General features: G+C 51.3%; 1 protein-coding gene across 9 annotated transcripts in view; it reads left to right on the forward strand.

The window, feature by feature from the left end:
- Positions 1 to 17,952, forward strand: part of PCNT (pericentrin) — a 127,786-nt gene extending 109,834 nt beyond the window's left edge. For 8 of the 9 annotated variants that reach the window (XM_027581722.2, XM_027581727.2, XM_027581724.2 and 5 more), the window contains 9 exons: positions 1,698 to 1,906; positions 2,772 to 2,874; positions 3,921 to 4,094; positions 9,901 to 10,020; positions 11,162 to 11,394; positions 12,885 to 12,961; positions 13,769 to 13,904; positions 16,911 to 17,038; positions 17,470 to 17,952. In XM_027581722.2, the coding sequence (XP_027437523.2) occupies positions 1,698 to 1,906; positions 2,772 to 2,874; positions 3,921 to 4,094; positions 9,901 to 10,020; positions 11,162 to 11,394; positions 12,885 to 12,961; positions 13,769 to 13,904; positions 16,911 to 17,038; positions 17,470 to 17,513 (1,224 nt within the window). In that variant the 3' untranslated portion in view covers positions 17,514 to 17,952. Of the gene's footprint in view, positions 1 to 1,697; positions 1,907 to 2,771; positions 2,875 to 3,920; positions 4,095 to 9,900; positions 10,021 to 11,161; positions 11,395 to 12,094; positions 12,797 to 12,884; positions 12,962 to 13,768; positions 13,905 to 16,910; positions 17,039 to 17,469 lie in introns of those variants that run through there. The other variant, XR_003517818.2, reaches the window with a different exon arrangement.

A 17,952-nucleotide genomic window follows, 5' to 3' on the forward strand; every position in this document is an offset into this window, starting at 1 on the left:
TTTCAGTACCTTCAGGGTCGTGCGCCCATCGCCTTTGCTGAGATGCAGTCACATACCTGAGTTCACCAACTTAAGTTGCACACGTCAGTGGTTTTCAGTACCTTCAGGGTCGTGCGCCCATCGCCACCACCCACGTTACAACATGTTCAGCGCCCCACATGGAACCCACACCGTTAGCGCTCAGCCCTGGCCACCACGAGTCTCCTTTCTGTCTGTGGATTGGTCTGTTGTGGACATTTCCTTTGAAGGAATCCGGCGGTGAGTGGCCTCTCCTGTCTGCCTCCTTTTCCTGGTGTTTTCAAGGCCCGTGTGTGTGTGTGTTGTGCTGTGGTACACGGGCTTCACATCATCGTCATGTTGTTCTGCGCACGGAGTAGTTTGGAGGTGTTGCAGGGAGTGGGTGGTGCGTGGCCTGGAGGGACCCTGTGCTGTTTTGTGAAGGAGGCGAGTAGAGTCAGGCCCCAGGGTGTGCCTTGCTGATGCGGAATCCCCGAATGTGTTCGTGTGTGTGTGTGTGTGTGTGTGTGTGTGATCCCCGAATGTGTTCAGGTGTGTGTGTGTGTGTGTGTGTGTGTGTGTGTGTGTGTGTGTGTGTGTGTGTCTTTTCTCCCGGGGAAGAGTGTCTGTAGCCTTCATGTGCTTCTTAAGGACTTAAGTTTTCAGCCAAACCCTTTAACTTTCATTTAAAAAAAAAAATAAGTGGTAACGTGATTGCTTAAAAAATGCAAAGAAAATGTTTTCCAAGTTTCAATAGTTGTTCTTCATGATGCATCTTGGAATGGAGTTTTAAGTAACTGATGCAGCCGTTTTGGTGTTATGGTCACTGTAGATGGTTAATTTGTTTTGGATTATGGACTCTTTTTCTGAGCACAGTGGCCTCCCAAGGTAGTTGTTTCAGGGTCAATTTCATCTTCTCTACACAAAATAAACCTGTAGGTCCCTCGGCATCTCGCTTTCCTAACCTGGAAAATAGCTGAGTAACGATCCCTGCGTCCTCACGAGGCTGGAGCATTGATCGAGATGATGTGCTGTGTGGGGCAGCACGGCGAGAGGCCCAGGCTGGGTTCCCGGTCTCCCAGTTTCTCCCGGACACAGCGACTCTTCCTGCCCTTCCTGAGGCCTCCTCACCTGTGGAAACTGTTCTGAGTGGCTGCCCAGAGAGGTTTCTGCCGGGTGATCCACTGTGTTTTCCTGGTGGGGGCGCAGGTCCCCGTGTTGGGCAGGGACCTGGTAGCCATTCCTCTGATTTCTCCCAGGAGCGCAGCACATGCCCGGCACACGTGGTGAAGGGCATTTTGCAAGTGAGGCCATTTCCACCTGGTGCACGTGCACGTTCCTCTGTGCTTGTCCGTGTCTGCGTGTTGGTGTGTGTTGGCATGTGTGTGCACGTGTGCCGAGGCTGGAAGCCGGAACTTGGGCCTGTGAACACTCCTGTTTCAGTGTCCAGCCTCCCCTGTGCAGGCGGGTAAAAGCCTGTTCGTTCTCAGAGATGGAAGATAGGCCTTCACCACTGACGCCGCAGAGCTTGGTTCTGCCTGGGTCTCTGTGCCCGGTGGAGGGTGCTGGTGTGCGGCGCAGCCCCCGCCCCAGGACCCCATGCCGGCCAGGGGCCGCCCATAGTGATGGCTGGGCTTCAGGCCTCTGCTTTTGGAACAGGCGTGTGAAGGACTTTCCTGTTGTTTTGCCGTTGACAACAGCGGGAATTGGAGTTGCAGCATCAGCGAGATGAGCACAAGATCCGGCAGCTTCAGCGGACGGTCCAGGCCCTGGAGGCGAAGGCGGCTGCTCGCCAGTCCCCAGAGGCTGAGCGGCTGCAGGAGGAACGGCACAGCCTGGAGAAGGTCCGGCAGCAGCTGCTGTGTGCAGCTGGGCTCCTGACCAGCTTCGTCAGCCAGATGGTGGACAGGTGAGCCCCTCAGGACTGGCTACCCCCCACCATCGAGCCCGTGTATTAGGGAACACGTGGGCCTTTGGGGCGTGGCTCTGATTTCAGGCCCTGTTGTAGTGCAGCGGACGGTCTCTTCCCACGTGCTGGCTGAATTTCTGGGCAGCACTCCCCTGAAAGATGTTGACAGAATTGTATTTTTTTGCATTCTAAGTAGGAGAGGAAAGTCCAAGTTTCTTTTAGATCTTTTCTCCTTGTGCCCCTTTACAATTGCTCACCACCCAGAGTTCTGGGCCAGATGCCAGGCCGGTCCTGTCTGGGCCCGCCAAGGCTGGGTGGCGCAACACGTCCACACAGTGTCCACCTTGCCTGCAGCCCCCAGACCGCTACTCACACAACCAGGGTGCACCTCCGTGGTTGAGGGACCGACAGGAGGGTTTCTGTGAACAGGAAAATTAATACTCGCCCTTTGCCGTCTGCACGACGCTCCACAAGTACCGTTCTCCCATCTGTAACTGGTTCAGTTCGTAGGGTGGCAGTGTCTCTGAGCAGACCTTCCTTCTGGACAGTGCTTCACACCTGACACAGACCCCTGGAGAGCGGCGCTTGGAGCCTCCGGAGTCTGTGGTCAGCAGCTGACATCTCTGGGCCTCACAGACTGTCGGCGCGAGGGCCGCATCACGTCCTGGCCCCCACTGTCGGTGGAGCGGCTCTGAGCCCCCGCCTCTCGTGGGCAGAGCATGGCTGGAGGAAGCAGTCATAAGCATGTCCTCCTGGGGGCTGCGTTGGACCCCATTTGTTGTTTCTCCCACAGAGTTCCCGGTGGCCCTGGGGAACTGTCTATTGGGATCTGCACAAGCTTTTCAGTGTCTGTTTATGTTCACAGGACAATTAGTGATTGGACATCGTCGAATGAGAAAGCAGTGAGCTCCTTACTGTGCACGTTAGAGGAGCTCAAGTCTGACCTGAGCACGCCCAGCTCCTCCCAGGTGAGGTGTGGGGCCCCCTGCGTGGTTCCTTGTTTACCCTTCCCTGCCATCTCCCCCGTCTGACAGCCTGTCCTGGGTGTGACCTTGCCGAGCGCCCGGTGCGCCCTCCAGCGGGTGCTGGGCCATGGTGTTCAGGGCAGCTGCCGCGGGGGGGGGGGGGGGGGGGGGCTTGCTGCTGACCCAGCCTGCTCTGTGTACACCTGGTTGAGAGCCTGAGCCAGAAGTGAGCTCCCGAGGGCCTTCTGGCAAATTCTGAGCTCCCTGTCAGCCGCACCTGAAGGTGTTTAGAAGTCCTGGTTGCTGACATAGGTTCCTGGTAGATGTTCCCTGGCAGTTGTGAAATCACACTGTTTAGTGTGAAAGCAGCATGCGTGTGGGCAGCAGGAGAGGGGACCGCGCGCCGGAGGAGTGTGACAGGTCCATGTGGGGCGTGCTGTCCCTAGGAGGCCGTGCCTCTGTCGGTGTCCCGAGCCAGCTGTATGTGAGCTCCGATTATGGAGGTGATGAACTGGTTTAAGGGACTTGTGTGCTGGGCCCCTCAGGGATGAGCACGCGGTGTCTCTGTTCCCTGCGAGTGCTGCTCACAGAGCTGTGAGCTGTCAGAGCGGGTGTGTTCTGTAACGGGCTGGCTTGGTTAGTGCCGCCAGGGCTGGGCAGGGTCTTGCAGGGGAATGGAAACGTGAGTTGATGACTTCCTATTTTCTGTCCCATAGATGGACAACTCTTCCCAGCCCCACAAACTCCTGCTGAACTCCAAATGTGTGTAAAATTTATAATTGTTGAAAGTAACCAACAGTAAAAAACACAAATAACAGGTGTATCTTTTTTTTTTTTAACAAAGATTTTATTTATTTGTCAGAGAGCAGGGGAAGCGGCAGACTGCCCCCTGAGCAGGGAGCCCGATGTGGGGCTCGATCCCAGGACCCCGGGATCATGACCTGAGCTGAAGGCAGACGCGTCACTGACTGAGCCACCCGGGCCCCGCACATGTATACGTTTTAACAAACAAATTTGTATACATTTATTTTTGTTTTCTCCTTGTCAAGAAAAAGATGACAGCAGAGCTGCAGACCCAGCTGGTGGACGTCCTCCTGAAAGACAACGACTCCCTGACGAAAGCTCTGCGCACGGTGACGCAGGAGAAGGCGGACCTGTGCCGGGCGGTGTCGCAGCTGGAGAAGTCCCTGAAGCAGCACCTGCTGAAGCGCGGCGTGTGGAGTGTACGTGCGCGCCTCTGTGCGGGCTGTGGGCCGTGGGCGGGGCTCCCTCTGGGCTGTGGGTGGAGCTCCCGGGTGCGCCACAGTGGCTTAGCACTCCAGCCGCGTGTGTGCACTGGCCCCACACGCCAGCACACACGCGACACACATGACCTTGCCATGAGGTGACGTTCTGTGCCTGCTTGGGACAGGAGATCTCTTTGTTTGGTTTGGACCTGATTAAAATGACATAGTTTTCCTGATTGCATAGTTTGATAGACTTTTTTTCTGGAATGCCCAATTTTTTTTCTTTTATACTAAGATTGTTGTGTTTGTGATTTGCTTTACCTTTTTTTACCATGAAAAATTTTTCTAAATTTTTTAATTTACGTGCAGTGAAATCTGCCCCTTGTTGGTAGGATGTCATTTGAGGTTTCCCGCATGGGTAGACTCTCGTGATGGCTGGTATTAACAGAGCCCACAGCCGCTGTGCTCGCCGGCCTGGCTGCTTTCTGCAGTGTGCCGTTCCTGGATGTGTGGCCGAAGCCCACGGTGTGTCACCTCTCGGAGGACCTGAGATCCATCCTGGGCGTCGTATCGCCGAGCAGCGTTCCGGGCGTGGACGTGCCTCAGCAGAGTCTCTGGGTTGTCTCCAGTGTTTGACGATGACAGTTAGCGCTCTTAAGCAGTTACTCTGGGGTGAACACCTGGGGAGGAGGGGGTCCCATGACATGAATGTCGAGCCCACCGAGTGTCAAACAGCTGCACCCGTTCACTTCCCCTTCAGCAAAACGTGGGAGTCCTGTCGCTGCTTCAGCTCGCTGGGTGCTGGCCCTGCGTTTTCTGCTAGCGTGGTGCCGAGTGGCATCTGTATCTTCTTCAGTGAAGTGTCCTTTAAAGCCCTTGCCCGCTTTTTTTTTTTTTTAAGGATTTTATTTATTTATTCATCAGAGAGAGAGGCAGAAGGAGAAGCAGGCTCCCAAGGAGCAGGGAGCCCAATGCGGGACTCGATCCCAGGACCCTGGGATCATGACCTGAGCTGAAGGCAGGCGCTTAACCATCTGAGCCACCCAGGTGCCTAGCCCTTGCCCACTTTTAAATTGCATTGTTTGTTTTCTGGTACTCTTGTGTTCTGCAACTGTGCGGTCAGATCCATGATGTGAAAATCTCCCGGTCTGTGCAGAGCCCCCTCTGTGGAGATGGTAGCCTTTGCACAACAGGATTTTCTCATTATAATAAATTTTATTTGTGTGGATTGTGCTAAGAGTTTTGTAGTTTTACTTTTTACATTTAGGTCTATGATCCATTTTGAGGTAATTTTTTTTTTGGTCTGAGGGTTAGGTCGAGGTTTATTCGTATGCACATTGATATCGTTTTTCTGGCACACGTTGGAAGATCGTCTTTGTGCTGATGTCAGAAGTCATTCCACAAAATGCTCGTTATGTCTGGATTCTCCGTTCTGTTCTCCTGACCAGGCGGCATGGGTGAGATCACAGCTTCGTATCAGGGAGTGGGGATGCTCCAGTTTTGTTCTGCCTTCAAATTATCTGGCTATTCTAGTTCCTCTGTCTTTGAACATAAATTTTAGAATCTTGCTGGTTGGCTGGTTGGGATGTGGGAGGAACCAGGAGGTACAGGGTCCGACTGGTTTGGAAAATGGTCTGGCCATTCTTACCAACAGTTCCACATAAAACTTTCCTGCCACCGTTACTCATTGTAGCCTGAAAGTGGAAATAACCCAAATGTCCCTTAATTAATGAACGGGTAAATAAAATATGGTATATCCATAAATGGGCTTGTTTGGCAGTAAAGGAGTAAAAGACTGCCAAGTGCTGTGGTGTGGATGAGCCTCTGTCCCCTCCTTGTAGGACCCTATTTACGTGGGATGCCCAGAGCCACAGAACTCTTGTGGCAGAAAACAGATTAGTGGTTACCTGGGGCTGGGGGTGTGGTGGGGAGGGGCGGGGCTGGAGGGGGTTTGGGGGTGACGAAAACACGAATTACAGAGCGGTGGTCATTGCATTCTGTGAATATATTCAAAACCCATTGAATTGTACATTTTCAGAGGACAAATTTTATGGTATGTGGATTCCATTTCAGTGAGGCTGTCATAAAGGTTTCAGGCCAGGATTGACAGTTGGGCTACGTAACTGTAACTAGGTTTGAATTTAGCTGCGTCGAACCTTCCCATCTGGGAACTTGCATGTCCTTTCATGTGTTTCTGTCTCTTAAATGTGTTGTAGCTATCAGCGTTCAGATCCTAAAAACATGTTAGGTTGATACCTAAGTATTTCATTTTTCAGGGAGCTGTTGTAAAAGGCACTTTTCAAGCCTTTTGTTCTCCAGTTGTTCGTGGCTCGTGTGTGGAAACACCGTCCATGTTCACAGGTTCACCTTGTGCTGTGACCCTTGCTAACCTTGCTTTTTAACACGATGAGCCCTTCTGTGGGATTTTCTACAGAGACAGTTATATCATCTGTGAATAGGGTTTTCTTTTCTTTCCAATGTGAATACCTTTGATTTCCGTTCCTTGCTTCTTGCACAGGCTGGACTTCCTGGATGTGGTTGGGCGGGCCAGGTTCCCAGTCCCAGGGCCAGAGCTTCCCTCTGTCAGGTGCTCGTGCAAAGGCCCTGGGGCTGAGGTTCCCTTCCCAGTCTTAGTTTGTGAAGACTTTCTATCATGAATGGATGTTTAAATTTGTTATGATTTTTCTTCACCTGTTGATAAGGTGATGCGTTTTTTTCTTGTTTACTCAGCTAACATGGTGTATTAGGTTGATTTTGGGTTGTGGACTCTGTTGTGTGCCAGGGAAAGCCCCGGGCAGTCACGATGTCTTACCATTTTTACGTATTGTTGGATTGAATTTGCCCGTATTTTGTTGAGCATTTTTGCCTCTGGGTTCATGAAGGATGTTAATCTGGAGGGGTTTTTTGTATTGTCTAGTTTTGGCCTCATAAAATGAGTTGGGACATGTTCCTTCCTCTTCTTAATTTCTGGAAGAGGTTTCCTAGAGCTAGTATTTATTTCTTCCTTAAATATTTATTAAAATTCACCAGTGAAACCACCTGGGTCTTTTGGGAAAGGTTTTTAGTAATGGACTTGGTGTTCCTGGTGTTGGTGGAGGGTCCCACAAAGGTCGTTCAGATCTCCTGTAGCCTTGAGCTGCTTCCTCCTTGTCCTCGGCCACCGTGAGGGGGGATGTTGACATCTCTAAGTAGAATAGCGAATTTGTCTTCACGCCCCGTCCAGCTTTGCTTTGTCTGTTTTGAAGCTCTGTTGGTAGGTAAGGTAAAGGAACCTCTGTACTTGGAAAGTAGGGTCCAACCACCAAGCAGACCCAGGACTTGCATTCCTTGATGTGAGAAGTTATAATGGCTCCACGTTTTAGTCTTGTTGAAAGCTGCCGTTAGCGCCATTCACAGTCCTGTCTGCTTCTCTGGGACTTGTCGGAAGCGTTTGGAGGCCCCTTGTTGAAGGCATCTTATTGTGCCTGGGGGACTAAAGCCCAGCCACCATTACAACACTTTTATCCTTTCTGTGAAAGTTAACGAGGAAATCAGGAAATAGATTATTTTATTGAAGATTAACTGACACGCAATACTGTACTGGTTTCAGGTGTACAACGTGGTGATTTGACACTTGCATCCATCCTGAAACTGTGGCCACTGTGAGTCTAGTTCCCGTCTGTCACCACACAGAGTTGTCACGGTTTCCTGACTCCCCTTCTGCAGTGGCATCCTAATGACTGGGCGTTGGCACGTCTTCATCCCCTTGGTCTATTTTGTCTGCCCCCCAGCCCTCCCCCGCTCTGACCACCAGCCAGTTTGTTCTGTGTTTCTGTGAGTCTGTTTTGTTCGTTTGTTTGGTTTGGTTTTTTAGATTCCGCATATAAGGGAAATGACATGATATTGGTCTGTTTCTGTCTGACTTCTTTCACTTAGTGTAATACCCTCGAGGTCCATCCATGTTTTCAGAAATGGCAAGATTTCATTCTTCTTTAATGACTAATATCCCATTGTATATATAGACCACATCTTCTTTATCCATTCATCTGTCGATGGACATCTGGGCTCTTTCCATAGTTTGGCTACTGTACATAATGCTGCAGTAAACATCAGGGTGCATATATCCCTTTGAATCTGTATTTCAGTTTTCTTTGGGGTAAATACCCAGTAGTGCAATTGCTGGGTCGTATGGTAGCTCTATTTTCAACTGTTTGAGGAACCTCCACAGTTTTCCAGAGGGGTTGCACCAGCTTGCATTCCCACCAACAGTGTAGGAGGGTTCCCCTTTCTCCGCATCCCCGCCAACATCTGTTGTTTCGTGACTTGTTAATTTTAGCCATTCTGACTGGTGTGAGGTGGTATCTCATGGAGGTTTTGGTTTGCGTTTCCCTGATGCCAAGTGATGCTGAGCATTTTTTCAGGTGTCTTTTCGCCATTTGTATGTATTTTTTGGAAAAATGTCCAGGTTTTCTGCTCATTGGATTGCTTTTTTATATTGAGCTGTGTATGAGTTTTTAAATATATTTTGGATGTTCACTCTATTGTATGTATTATTTGTTGATGGTTTACTGTATAAAAGTTTTTTAGTTTGACGTAGTCCTACTGGTTAATTTTTGCTTTCATTGTAGGAAATAAATATTTATTTGTTTTTAAAGATTTTATTTGAGAGCGAGCACGAATGGGGGAAGGGCAGAAGCAGAGGGCGCAGCAGACTCCACACTGAGCAGGGAGCCTGATGTGCGACTCAGTCCCAGGACCCTGATGAGATCACGACCTGAGTTGAAGGCAGACTCTTCACCGACTGAGCCCCCCAGGCGCCCCTGAAAAATAAATATTTTTAATGAGTAAATCACAGGCTGGGGGTGAGCTGGTAGAACATGGTGAAACCAAGGTGACTTTGATTCCTAGAGAACTTCTTTCCGCAAATGACCAGGCTGTGTTTTAGGACCAGGAAAACAAACATCTCGTCTTTTCCCCCTTCTTCACCAGGGGTCCTGTGCGAGCCCTTCCACGGGGTCACCTCAGTCACAGGCCCCTCCTCTCTGCTGTGCCCTGGAGCTGGGGGCTGGTGCAGCCAGGTTGCTTTTGATTCCTGTTCCACACTGCAGGAACGAGGTCGCCGTGCACGTGGCCAAAGTGCTTGGAGCTCCCTCTGGTCACCGGTACGGGCAGCCCCTTTGCCGTCCTCGCTGTGGGATCCTTCTCTGTAAACAGGTCCCCACTGGAGCTCTGGGCGCTCTCCACTCACCGTGGTGTCCCGGCCATGCTGCGTACGTTTGGATGTGCTGCCTGGTCATGACAGCCCCTCAGCATCCACGGCACCCACGTGGGGCTCTTGCTGAGGTTTCCAAGCATGTGATTTGTTGGTGCTTCCGTAGAACCAGGGACTCAGACCTGTCAGGAGTTAGCCTTTCTAGGACCAGAGACTGTGCGGGTGTTCAACAGGCTTAATGCTTTGAATTCAGTGTTCTTTCACAAATATTTGGGGTTTGTTTTTAATAAAAATGTACCTTTTGTGCAATCATACTTCAGTAATTGGTATGCAGTAACCGCCTGTGAATATTAATTATCCGATTGATAATACCACGTAATAGCTGGGGCATCTGAAAAGATGCCAAAGACGGACCCAGGATGGCCCATGTTGTGGCATTTGGGAGACGTGCCCCAGCCCCCTCCCACGTCCTGGGGGAGCAGCCGAGGAAGAAAGGAGCTGTGTAAACGTAACCCTGGGGTAGGGGTGGCGACTCCGCCCTTGGCCGTTTTTCTCAAGATGTTCCTCTGTTGGAGCAACTGTGTAAACGGTGTCGTCTGTGGTTTGTTACAGAGGCCGGACAAGTCTGCGTGGAAGCAAGACGGGGCGGTCTCACAGAGCTCAGCGGGACAGCCAGACCCAGCACTGCCCGCACCGGCCACACGTGAGGAGGGAAACACCTGCAGCGTGCACGTAAGGCCAGGCCTGGGGCCTGCGCGGGGTGTGTACAGTGTCATCCACTTGGTGCTCTTTGTCTGTTTTCAAGACTTTATATTTCTAGGGGTGCCCGGTTGGCTCTTGATTTCGGCTCAGGTCATGACCTCAGGGTCCTGGGATTGAGCCCCATGTTAGGCTCTGTGCTCAGCAGGGAGTTTGCTTGGGATTCTCTCTGCCTCTCCCCCTGCACGCTCACTCACACTTCCTTAAAAAAAAAAAAAAAAAAAAAAACTTTGTACTTCTAGAGCAGCTTAAGGTTCACAGCAGAATTGAAGGGAAGGTACAGAGAGTTCCCATATATTCCTTGTTCCCCCAGTGTTGACAGCCCACACCTGAGTGAGCCTGCACTGACAGGTGGTCGTCACCCAGAGTCCACAGGCTACGTCAGGGTTCACGCTCGGTGGTGTGCATTCCATGAGGCTGACAAAGATGTAACAGTTGGTACTTCTAAGAACCCTAGTCTGTTCATTGTAGCTGCGAAAGCATTCTCGTGCTGGTGGGGTTCTCCTTTGCCTGAGCGTAGTTGCCAACACGTGTATCCGCTGTGTGTCTGTCAGCGGTAGGGAGACGTCGAGCCATCTCAGATAAGAGCAGTAAAGAGAATACACTTCCATCTGAAACCCGCTGTCATTCCGTACAGGTGTTTTGTGTCTGTGCTCACAAGTTAAGGGTGTCAGGCTTGGAGTCATACTAGGTAACCGTCTCCACCGCCTGAAAACACCCCAGACCGGGGATTCACTGGTCATCGTGTTGGCCCCTGGGGTGCAGGAAAATGCGTGTTAGAATATTAGGGTATAAGGGTATGCCTGGAAAGCGTGTCTGGTCTGCCTTTTGTCCAAGTCTGTCCCTAGTGACAGAGGTCACACAGGGCTCACTGCTATGAACAGTCTGCTGAATGGAGAAACGGTCTGCATTTTTTTAGTTTAATTTTTTAAAAGATTTATTTATTTATTTAAGTCCTCTCTACAGCCCATGTGGGGCTTGAACTCGCGACCCTGAGATCCAGAGTCGCAGGCGCCCGTCTGGTTCTTCTTAAAGCCCAGTGGTGCGAACGTGCTATGCATCTGTCGGCAAGATGTCTTTGTTCCAGGATTGTTTAACTTCTTTTTTCTTTTAGATGGAGAAATTGTACCTGCATTATTTGAGAGCAGAAAGCTTCAGAAAAGCTCTGATTTATCAAAAGAAGTATCTTTTACTATTGATTGGTGGATTCCAGGACTCTGAACAAGAAACACTCTCCATGATCGCCCATTTGGGAGTATTTCCTTCCAAAGCAGATAAGAAAATTACCACATCTCGCCCTTTTACGAAGTTTCGGACTGCCGTCAGGGTGGTGATCGCGATATTAAGGTACGCTGAGGTCCCTGCCGCCGCATCTTCGTGAGTGGGAGGCATGCTGGGTATTCGGGGCTGTCTCCCTCTACGATGGCGCTCCCTTCTGAGCAACGCTTGCCTTCAAGAGACCATGTTGCACAGAACTGTCACCCAGCTTCTGAAACTAAGGTTGAGGGATGCCTGCTTATCACAAAACAATACCTTGCCCCTCGATGGGCCTCGTGCCGGGATTCCTTTTAATGACAGGCATGTCTGACGGAGTTTGAAACTGCCTTTCACGGCTTCACATTCCAGTTCCCTGTATTTTAGTGAAATGTGCGCTCCATGAAAGGGGCCAGGCCCACCGGGGCATGTCACCCACGCAGTGCGGTGGCCGCGTGTGGTGTTCTCATCCTGGCCACGAGCCCTCTCCCTGGAGGAGGGCAGGGAGTGGAGGTCCCGCTAGCCCCAGGCACCACTCAGTGTCCTAGGCATTGTTGACACGGGGTGTCGTTTTGGGGGCAGGTATGTGAGTCTCTGGAATTTTGACCTGTTCAGAATTAACTGATGAAAATCCATTTTATGTTATAATTTTAAGATTTGCTGAATCTCCACAAATGTTTGTCCCACTAAGAATTGTTAGCGCTGTGTCTGCTGTGTGATGCCCGCGAGGTGCCTTCCTCAGACCCCATCCGTCAGCTGTCTTCCCTGACTTCTCTTGGCCCTGCCCCTGCAGAGACCCAGCACCGGCCAGTCCAGTCCAGCAGAGGTGGGAGGCTGCCTGGCCTCTTCGCTCTCCTGCTCTCGGCCCTCAGCCTCAGGGCACGTCGTCCCCTCGCCTCTGAGTTCTGACCATAGACCACCCACCCACCACCTGTCCATCCATCCGTCTAATCTGCATGTTTGGAGAGAACGCCCTGTGCCAGGAAGCCTGGCAGATGCGACGTGGGGCAGGGCACCCGGCCCAGGGCCTCCCTTCAGCCTTCCTGTCAAGGGGCGGAGCAGTTTCAGCAGCTATGGTTTTGATAGGAGTCAGAACGTGCCTTCCAGGAGGGCGCGCACTCAGAGAGGTGCCTCGAAGGAGCTGCTGTTGTGTCTGAAGGGCGTCTGCCAAGCCACAGAGGCGCCGTCCCAGGAGGAGCCAGGGAGCCCTACAGCGCTGCACCTCTGGGCATTGACCTCTGGTGCTCCTCACCCTGACACCCCTGCTCCCCATGTGACCAAGGACACCTGAGGGCAGGGCCCTCTGTCTTGCTCCTTTTGCCCTGAGCCGTCAAGTGGCTTCAGTGGCAATAGGGAGTGGGTGTTGCAGACTTTGAACTGGGGTCTGTGAGACCCCGGGTTGGTGGGCGTCAGGGTGGCACCGTGGCCGGGAAGGTGCTGGTGGCACGGGCACCAAGGTCACCGTAGACGGGGGCCCACCTGAGTCTGACCCCAGGTATCCGTCATGTCTGCAGTTTCACCGCTCTTTACACAACTGTTTTGCTCTAGTTTCCAATGTTTTGTGTCCTTTGTTTTCTTTGTAGATTACGTTTCTTGGTTAAGAAGTGGCAAGAGGTAAATCGGAAAGGAGCCGTGGTGGCAGGCCGAGCGCCCCGTCTAGGTGGGCCCTGTGGGAGCCCCGTGAAGCACACAGGAAACCCGTACACTCAGCTAGCGGGGCTGTTGGCGAGGCCAGGTGGCTTCTGAGGGAAGGTGGTTTCAATGTTGGGAAGTGCAGAGAAGACCGGTTAACGGTTGGAACGATGTAGAAATGCCAGAGATATAGATGAATAACTCACTGAAAGGTCCGCTTCACGGCTGCATCTCTCCTTTGGGAGCTCCACTACCCGCGCTCCACCCAAGCGTGGGTCTTCGTGGGGCCCTGCTCCACGTGCAAATGTGCGCAGAGAACTGCCCACTTGGAGGGGCGCGGCCCCCAGTCCTGCGGGGCTTCAGGCGTCTAGAGGGGAGGCAGCCAGACCCTCGGCAGCTGGGCGACCCCGGCCACCGATTAGCTTTGTTCCCACGTGTTGTTACTTTGGCCTGCAGGCCTTTAGGAGGATTGTTCCACACCAGGCACACCTGGTGGTCTCAGGGTTCTGCTTCTCCCTCCTCCAGAGCCCCCTCCTCAAATCCTGGGGTGGGGGGGAGCACTACGCTGGCTCCCCAAGGTCATGGGGCACTCCCCTGGGGGCGCTGCCTTATGGATGCGGGGGTCAGGTCAGCCCTGCAGGAGCAGAATACAGGTGATCAAAACTCAGGTTTCCTCTAGAGCTTTTTAAAACATAATTTTTATAAACTGGGTATTTTAAAAATGTTTTGAAATTGCCATGCAGACTCTTAAAAGTTTATTAATTTTAAATTTTGGTAGAGGGGCCTTCCTACTAAAGGCATTCGTGTCTCTTTTGCTCATCCCTTTGTTGTTCAGCGGTTGTGGGGGAAGGATTCCCGGCACCACGGCAGCAGCCTCCACCCAAAAGCAGCACCTCCCCACCAACCCGGGACTTGTCCACCAGCCACGCCGGGGACCGTGTGCCCAAGGCCTCCCTGTGCAGGAGGGAGAGGTGAGTATGCTTCCAGGCTGCGTTTCCATGGTAGACGGGCCTGCCGGTTAGCCGCTGAACCCCTACTCAGACGTGCGTGTGCTCACCAAGGCCTTGGTGGGCTTGACTTGATCTCTTTTCTGTGGGATTCGGGGTGTTTTGCACACGTAGGTCGTCTCTCTACTTACTACTCAGTTGGCAATTGAGATGTTACAGCAACAATGTTAAACATCCGTAGGTTACTTGTGGGAAGAAAAACCCTTTTCAGTTAAAACAACGAGAGGCCTTGTGGTTGGATGGTCGAGTGCAAGTTTGTTTCAACCTTACAGTGAGCTGTGTTCCCCTGATGGCCGGAGCTGGCTGGGCCGTGACCGCGTGGACGTGCGGCCGCGGTGGGGTGAGAGGGTGTGACTGCGGCTGTGACTCCTCATCTGGGTGTTCCCGTGAAAGATGGACCTTGGGTTTCATTTCTGCAGAGGGAACCATGTGAACCTCCTCCTCAAGTGCTGGGATGAGGGACTCTGGTTACAAGTCATTTTTTTCGTTCTTTCAGCCATGATTTTTCCAAGATTTATAACATAGCGGAGTTCAGTTTGTGTCTCTGCGGGGGTTTGTCTACACATCCAGAATGTTCTGTCTCTCTGAGTGTGCTTTCCAACGCATGCTCCGCGCCTAGGGTGGCAGCACCGTCCCCCACGGGTGCCGTGGACGGGGAGGACGTGCTGGCGTGTGTGCCTTCAGCCCTTGCCCCTAGTTGACGGTGGCATCTCTGGGCACACTGCATTTCTGAGCACAACCGTCTCTGACAGGATGGGACGTAGGCACGGGTGTCAATGTGGTGCCGGGCGGCAGCCAGCCCCATATGTGGCTGACTTGGGGCCTGCTGTGCTGACGGTGTTCCACCGACGTGTGGGATTCCTCAGGGAGATGTATTTCGGAAGTGCTGGCTTTGGCCTGGCCTCAAGCAAGGCAGGGAGCGCACATGAGTCCGTGGGGTCCCGGACGCCCAGGTCTGTGTGGGGAAGGTGGGGACTCTTGGCCGGTGGCTGTGGCAACCCTGGTGTGTGGGTTGGTGATGGTTATGGAAAGAGTCCGCGCCAGCTACGGCCTCTTTTACGTGGGTGGCACAAGGGTGAGTAAGACGTGCGCCTACCCTGAAGAGAACGTGAAGGCCACAGAGCAGAGGACCGGGAGGAAAGGTGCTGCATAGAGGCTGGATCCGGGGGTGGTGCCCCAGGTGAAGGGGACAGTTTGGGATGATCAGGGAAAGGCCAGTGGGTAGTGGGGTCACCCTCAGGGCACCGAGGGGTGGGTCTGAGGGACAGGGCTCCATAATCCAGTTGGGGTTACGCATTTATACTTGAAAATTTCGTGAATAAAGTAACATGTTATTGGGGCACCTGGGTGGCTTAGTCGCTTAGATGTCTGACTCTTGATTTCTGCTCAGGTCATGATCTCAGGATCGTGAGATTGAGCCCTGCCTCAGATTCCACGCTCAGCACAGAGTCTGCTTGAGATTCTCTCTCTCCGTCTTCCCCTCCCGCAGTGTGCCCGCCCTCGTGTGCACACACTCTCTTTCTCTCTTAAATAAATAAATCTTTTTTTTTAAGATTTTATTTACTTATTTAATTGACAGAGAGAGAGAGAGACAGCGAGAGAGGGAACACAAGCAGGAGGAGTGGGGGAGGGAGAAGCAGGCCCCTCATGGAGCAGGGAGCCTGACGTGGGGCTCGATCCCAGGACCCTGGGATCATGACCTGAGCCGAGGGCAGACGCTGAACGACTGAGCCACCCAGGCGCCCCAATAAATAAATCTTTTTAAATAATAAAATAATATACAATAGTTTTTACTCATTTTAACTCAGACATTTTATAGAAATTGGTTTTTGTTTTTATTTTTTAATTTTATTGTTATGTTAGTCACCATACATTACATCATTAGTTTTTGATGTGGTGATCCATGGTCCATTGTTTTCGTATAACGCCCAGTGCTCCATGCAGTACGTGCCCTCCTTAATACCCGTCACCGGGCCAACCCATCCCCCCTCCCGCCTCCCCTCTAGAACCCTGTTTGTTTCTCAGAGTCCATAGTCTCTCATGGTTCATCTCTCCCTCCGATTCCCCCCCTTCATTTTTCCCTTCCTTCTCCTAATGTCCTCCATTCTATTCCTTACGTTCCACAAATAAGTGAAACCATATGATAATTGACTTTCTCTGCTTGACTTATTTCACTTAGCATCATCTCCTCCAGTCCCATCCATGTGGGTGTACAAGTTGGGTATTCATCCTTTCTGATGGCTGAGTAATCTTCCATTGTATATATGGACCACATCTTCTTTATCCATTCATCTGCTGAAGGGCATCTCGGCTCTTTCCACAGTTTGGCTATTGTGGACGTTGCTGCTGTGAACATTGGGGTGCATGTGGCCCTTCTTTTCACTACATCTCTGTCTCTGGGGTAAATACCCAGGAGTGCAATTGCTGTTTGTTTGTTTTTAAAAATTTTACTTATTGAGAGAGTGAGTGAGCTCGAGAGAGCATGAGTAGGGGGGAGGGGCAAAGGGAGAAGCAGACTCCCCGCTGAGCAGGGAGCCCGATACGGGGCTCCATCCCAGGACCCTGGGATCATGACCTGAGCCGAAGGCAGACGCTGAATGACTGAGCCACCCAGGTGCCCCTAGAAGTTGGTTTTTAAAGCATTACATAGCACTAAAAAAAAAAATGGCTTAGTTTTGGGGCTCCTGGCTGGCTCGGTTGACGGAGCGTGCAACTCTTGATCTCAGGGTCGTGAGCTCGAGCCTCACACTGGGTGTAGAGACAGCATGCATATATACATACATACATGCATAAACACACAAAAAGACACATATATACACACTTTACTTTCTTATTTTGTGGTAAAGAAAGGATCTGAAGGAAACAACCGTGTGGCTCACCCTATTCCCCACCGCCTGTCTGCATGCTGGCTGCATTCACCGTGTGTTGACTTTTACTCTTTGTTTCTTGGTGTGGTTTGTTTGTTTGAAGATCCACTCCATCCCCACATTCAAGATTAGAAAGATCCCTGACTGCTTCTCAAGATCCTGAACATTCCTTGACGGAATATATTCATCATTTAGAAATGATCCAGCAAAGACTGGGTGGGACGCCTTCAGGTAACAAAAGTTCTCTGTTTTTTACAATAATACACTGCACACAAGGAACGTAGAACAACATAGCGGAGCCTGTAGCGTTCGGCTGCGTAAGTGTTGTTAGTTTCAGTCTTCATAACCAGCTGTCAGCAGCAGCATCAGAAAGACGTGTCCTTAGCAGGAAGCATGGGGACCGTGGGCTTCATCCCTCGCTGGGCCTGTGGTTCGGTTCCCTTCCCTCAGGCACACAGGGCACAAAGACCACGGTCCAGCCAGCACGTAATCTGTCTGGGGCTTCTTTACCATCACAACTTAAACCATTGTATACTTTAATGGTCATTTTTATCAGAAATGAGATTAACTCAGTGACACTGTTTCAAAATTTTGGGAAATTCTTCTTAAAAGACACACAAAGACCTCTAACGAATTGCTGTGTCATTTTTATTTATTTTTAGATCCTGCTTCAAAGAAATCCTGCCGCCAGAAGATTACACAATGAATAAAATCCTTGTGGCTCTTACCTGTGACAGTTCTATCTGAGGAAAAGATTTGTTTTTTCCCTTTCTCCAAGGAAGGCTCATGGCATGGTGTGGCAGGCAGTGCCCAGTCTCCTCGCGAGCCTGAGGTGCCAGCCCCCGAGTGCCGCTCATTAAGCATTCTCATCTTTTTGCAATGCTACAAAGCCAAATGGAGTATCCTCTGTGTAACTTCTGTGTGTTTTAGCTCCTTCCTTCACAAGGTGGCGTGCATGCTCATGCGTGACGGGCGCCTGCCCTGCTCTGTGTGTGTTGGCCGAGCTGCCCTGCTCGCCTCCAGGAAGTGAGCAGAGACTTCCCTGTTGTTTATTTTCTTAAAGTGTACAGATGGGAATTTGGTTTAAAAACAAAAACACACCAAAAACAAAAAGAATAAAATCACAGCACTATTTTATTTGTGAA

This window comes from Zalophus californianus, chromosome 1 (genome assembly GCF_009762305.2).
Source record: "Zalophus californianus isolate mZalCal1 chromosome 1, mZalCal1.pri.v2, whole genome shotgun sequence".
Classification (NCBI taxonomy): domain Eukaryota; kingdom Metazoa; phylum Chordata; class Mammalia; order Carnivora; family Otariidae; genus Zalophus; species Zalophus californianus.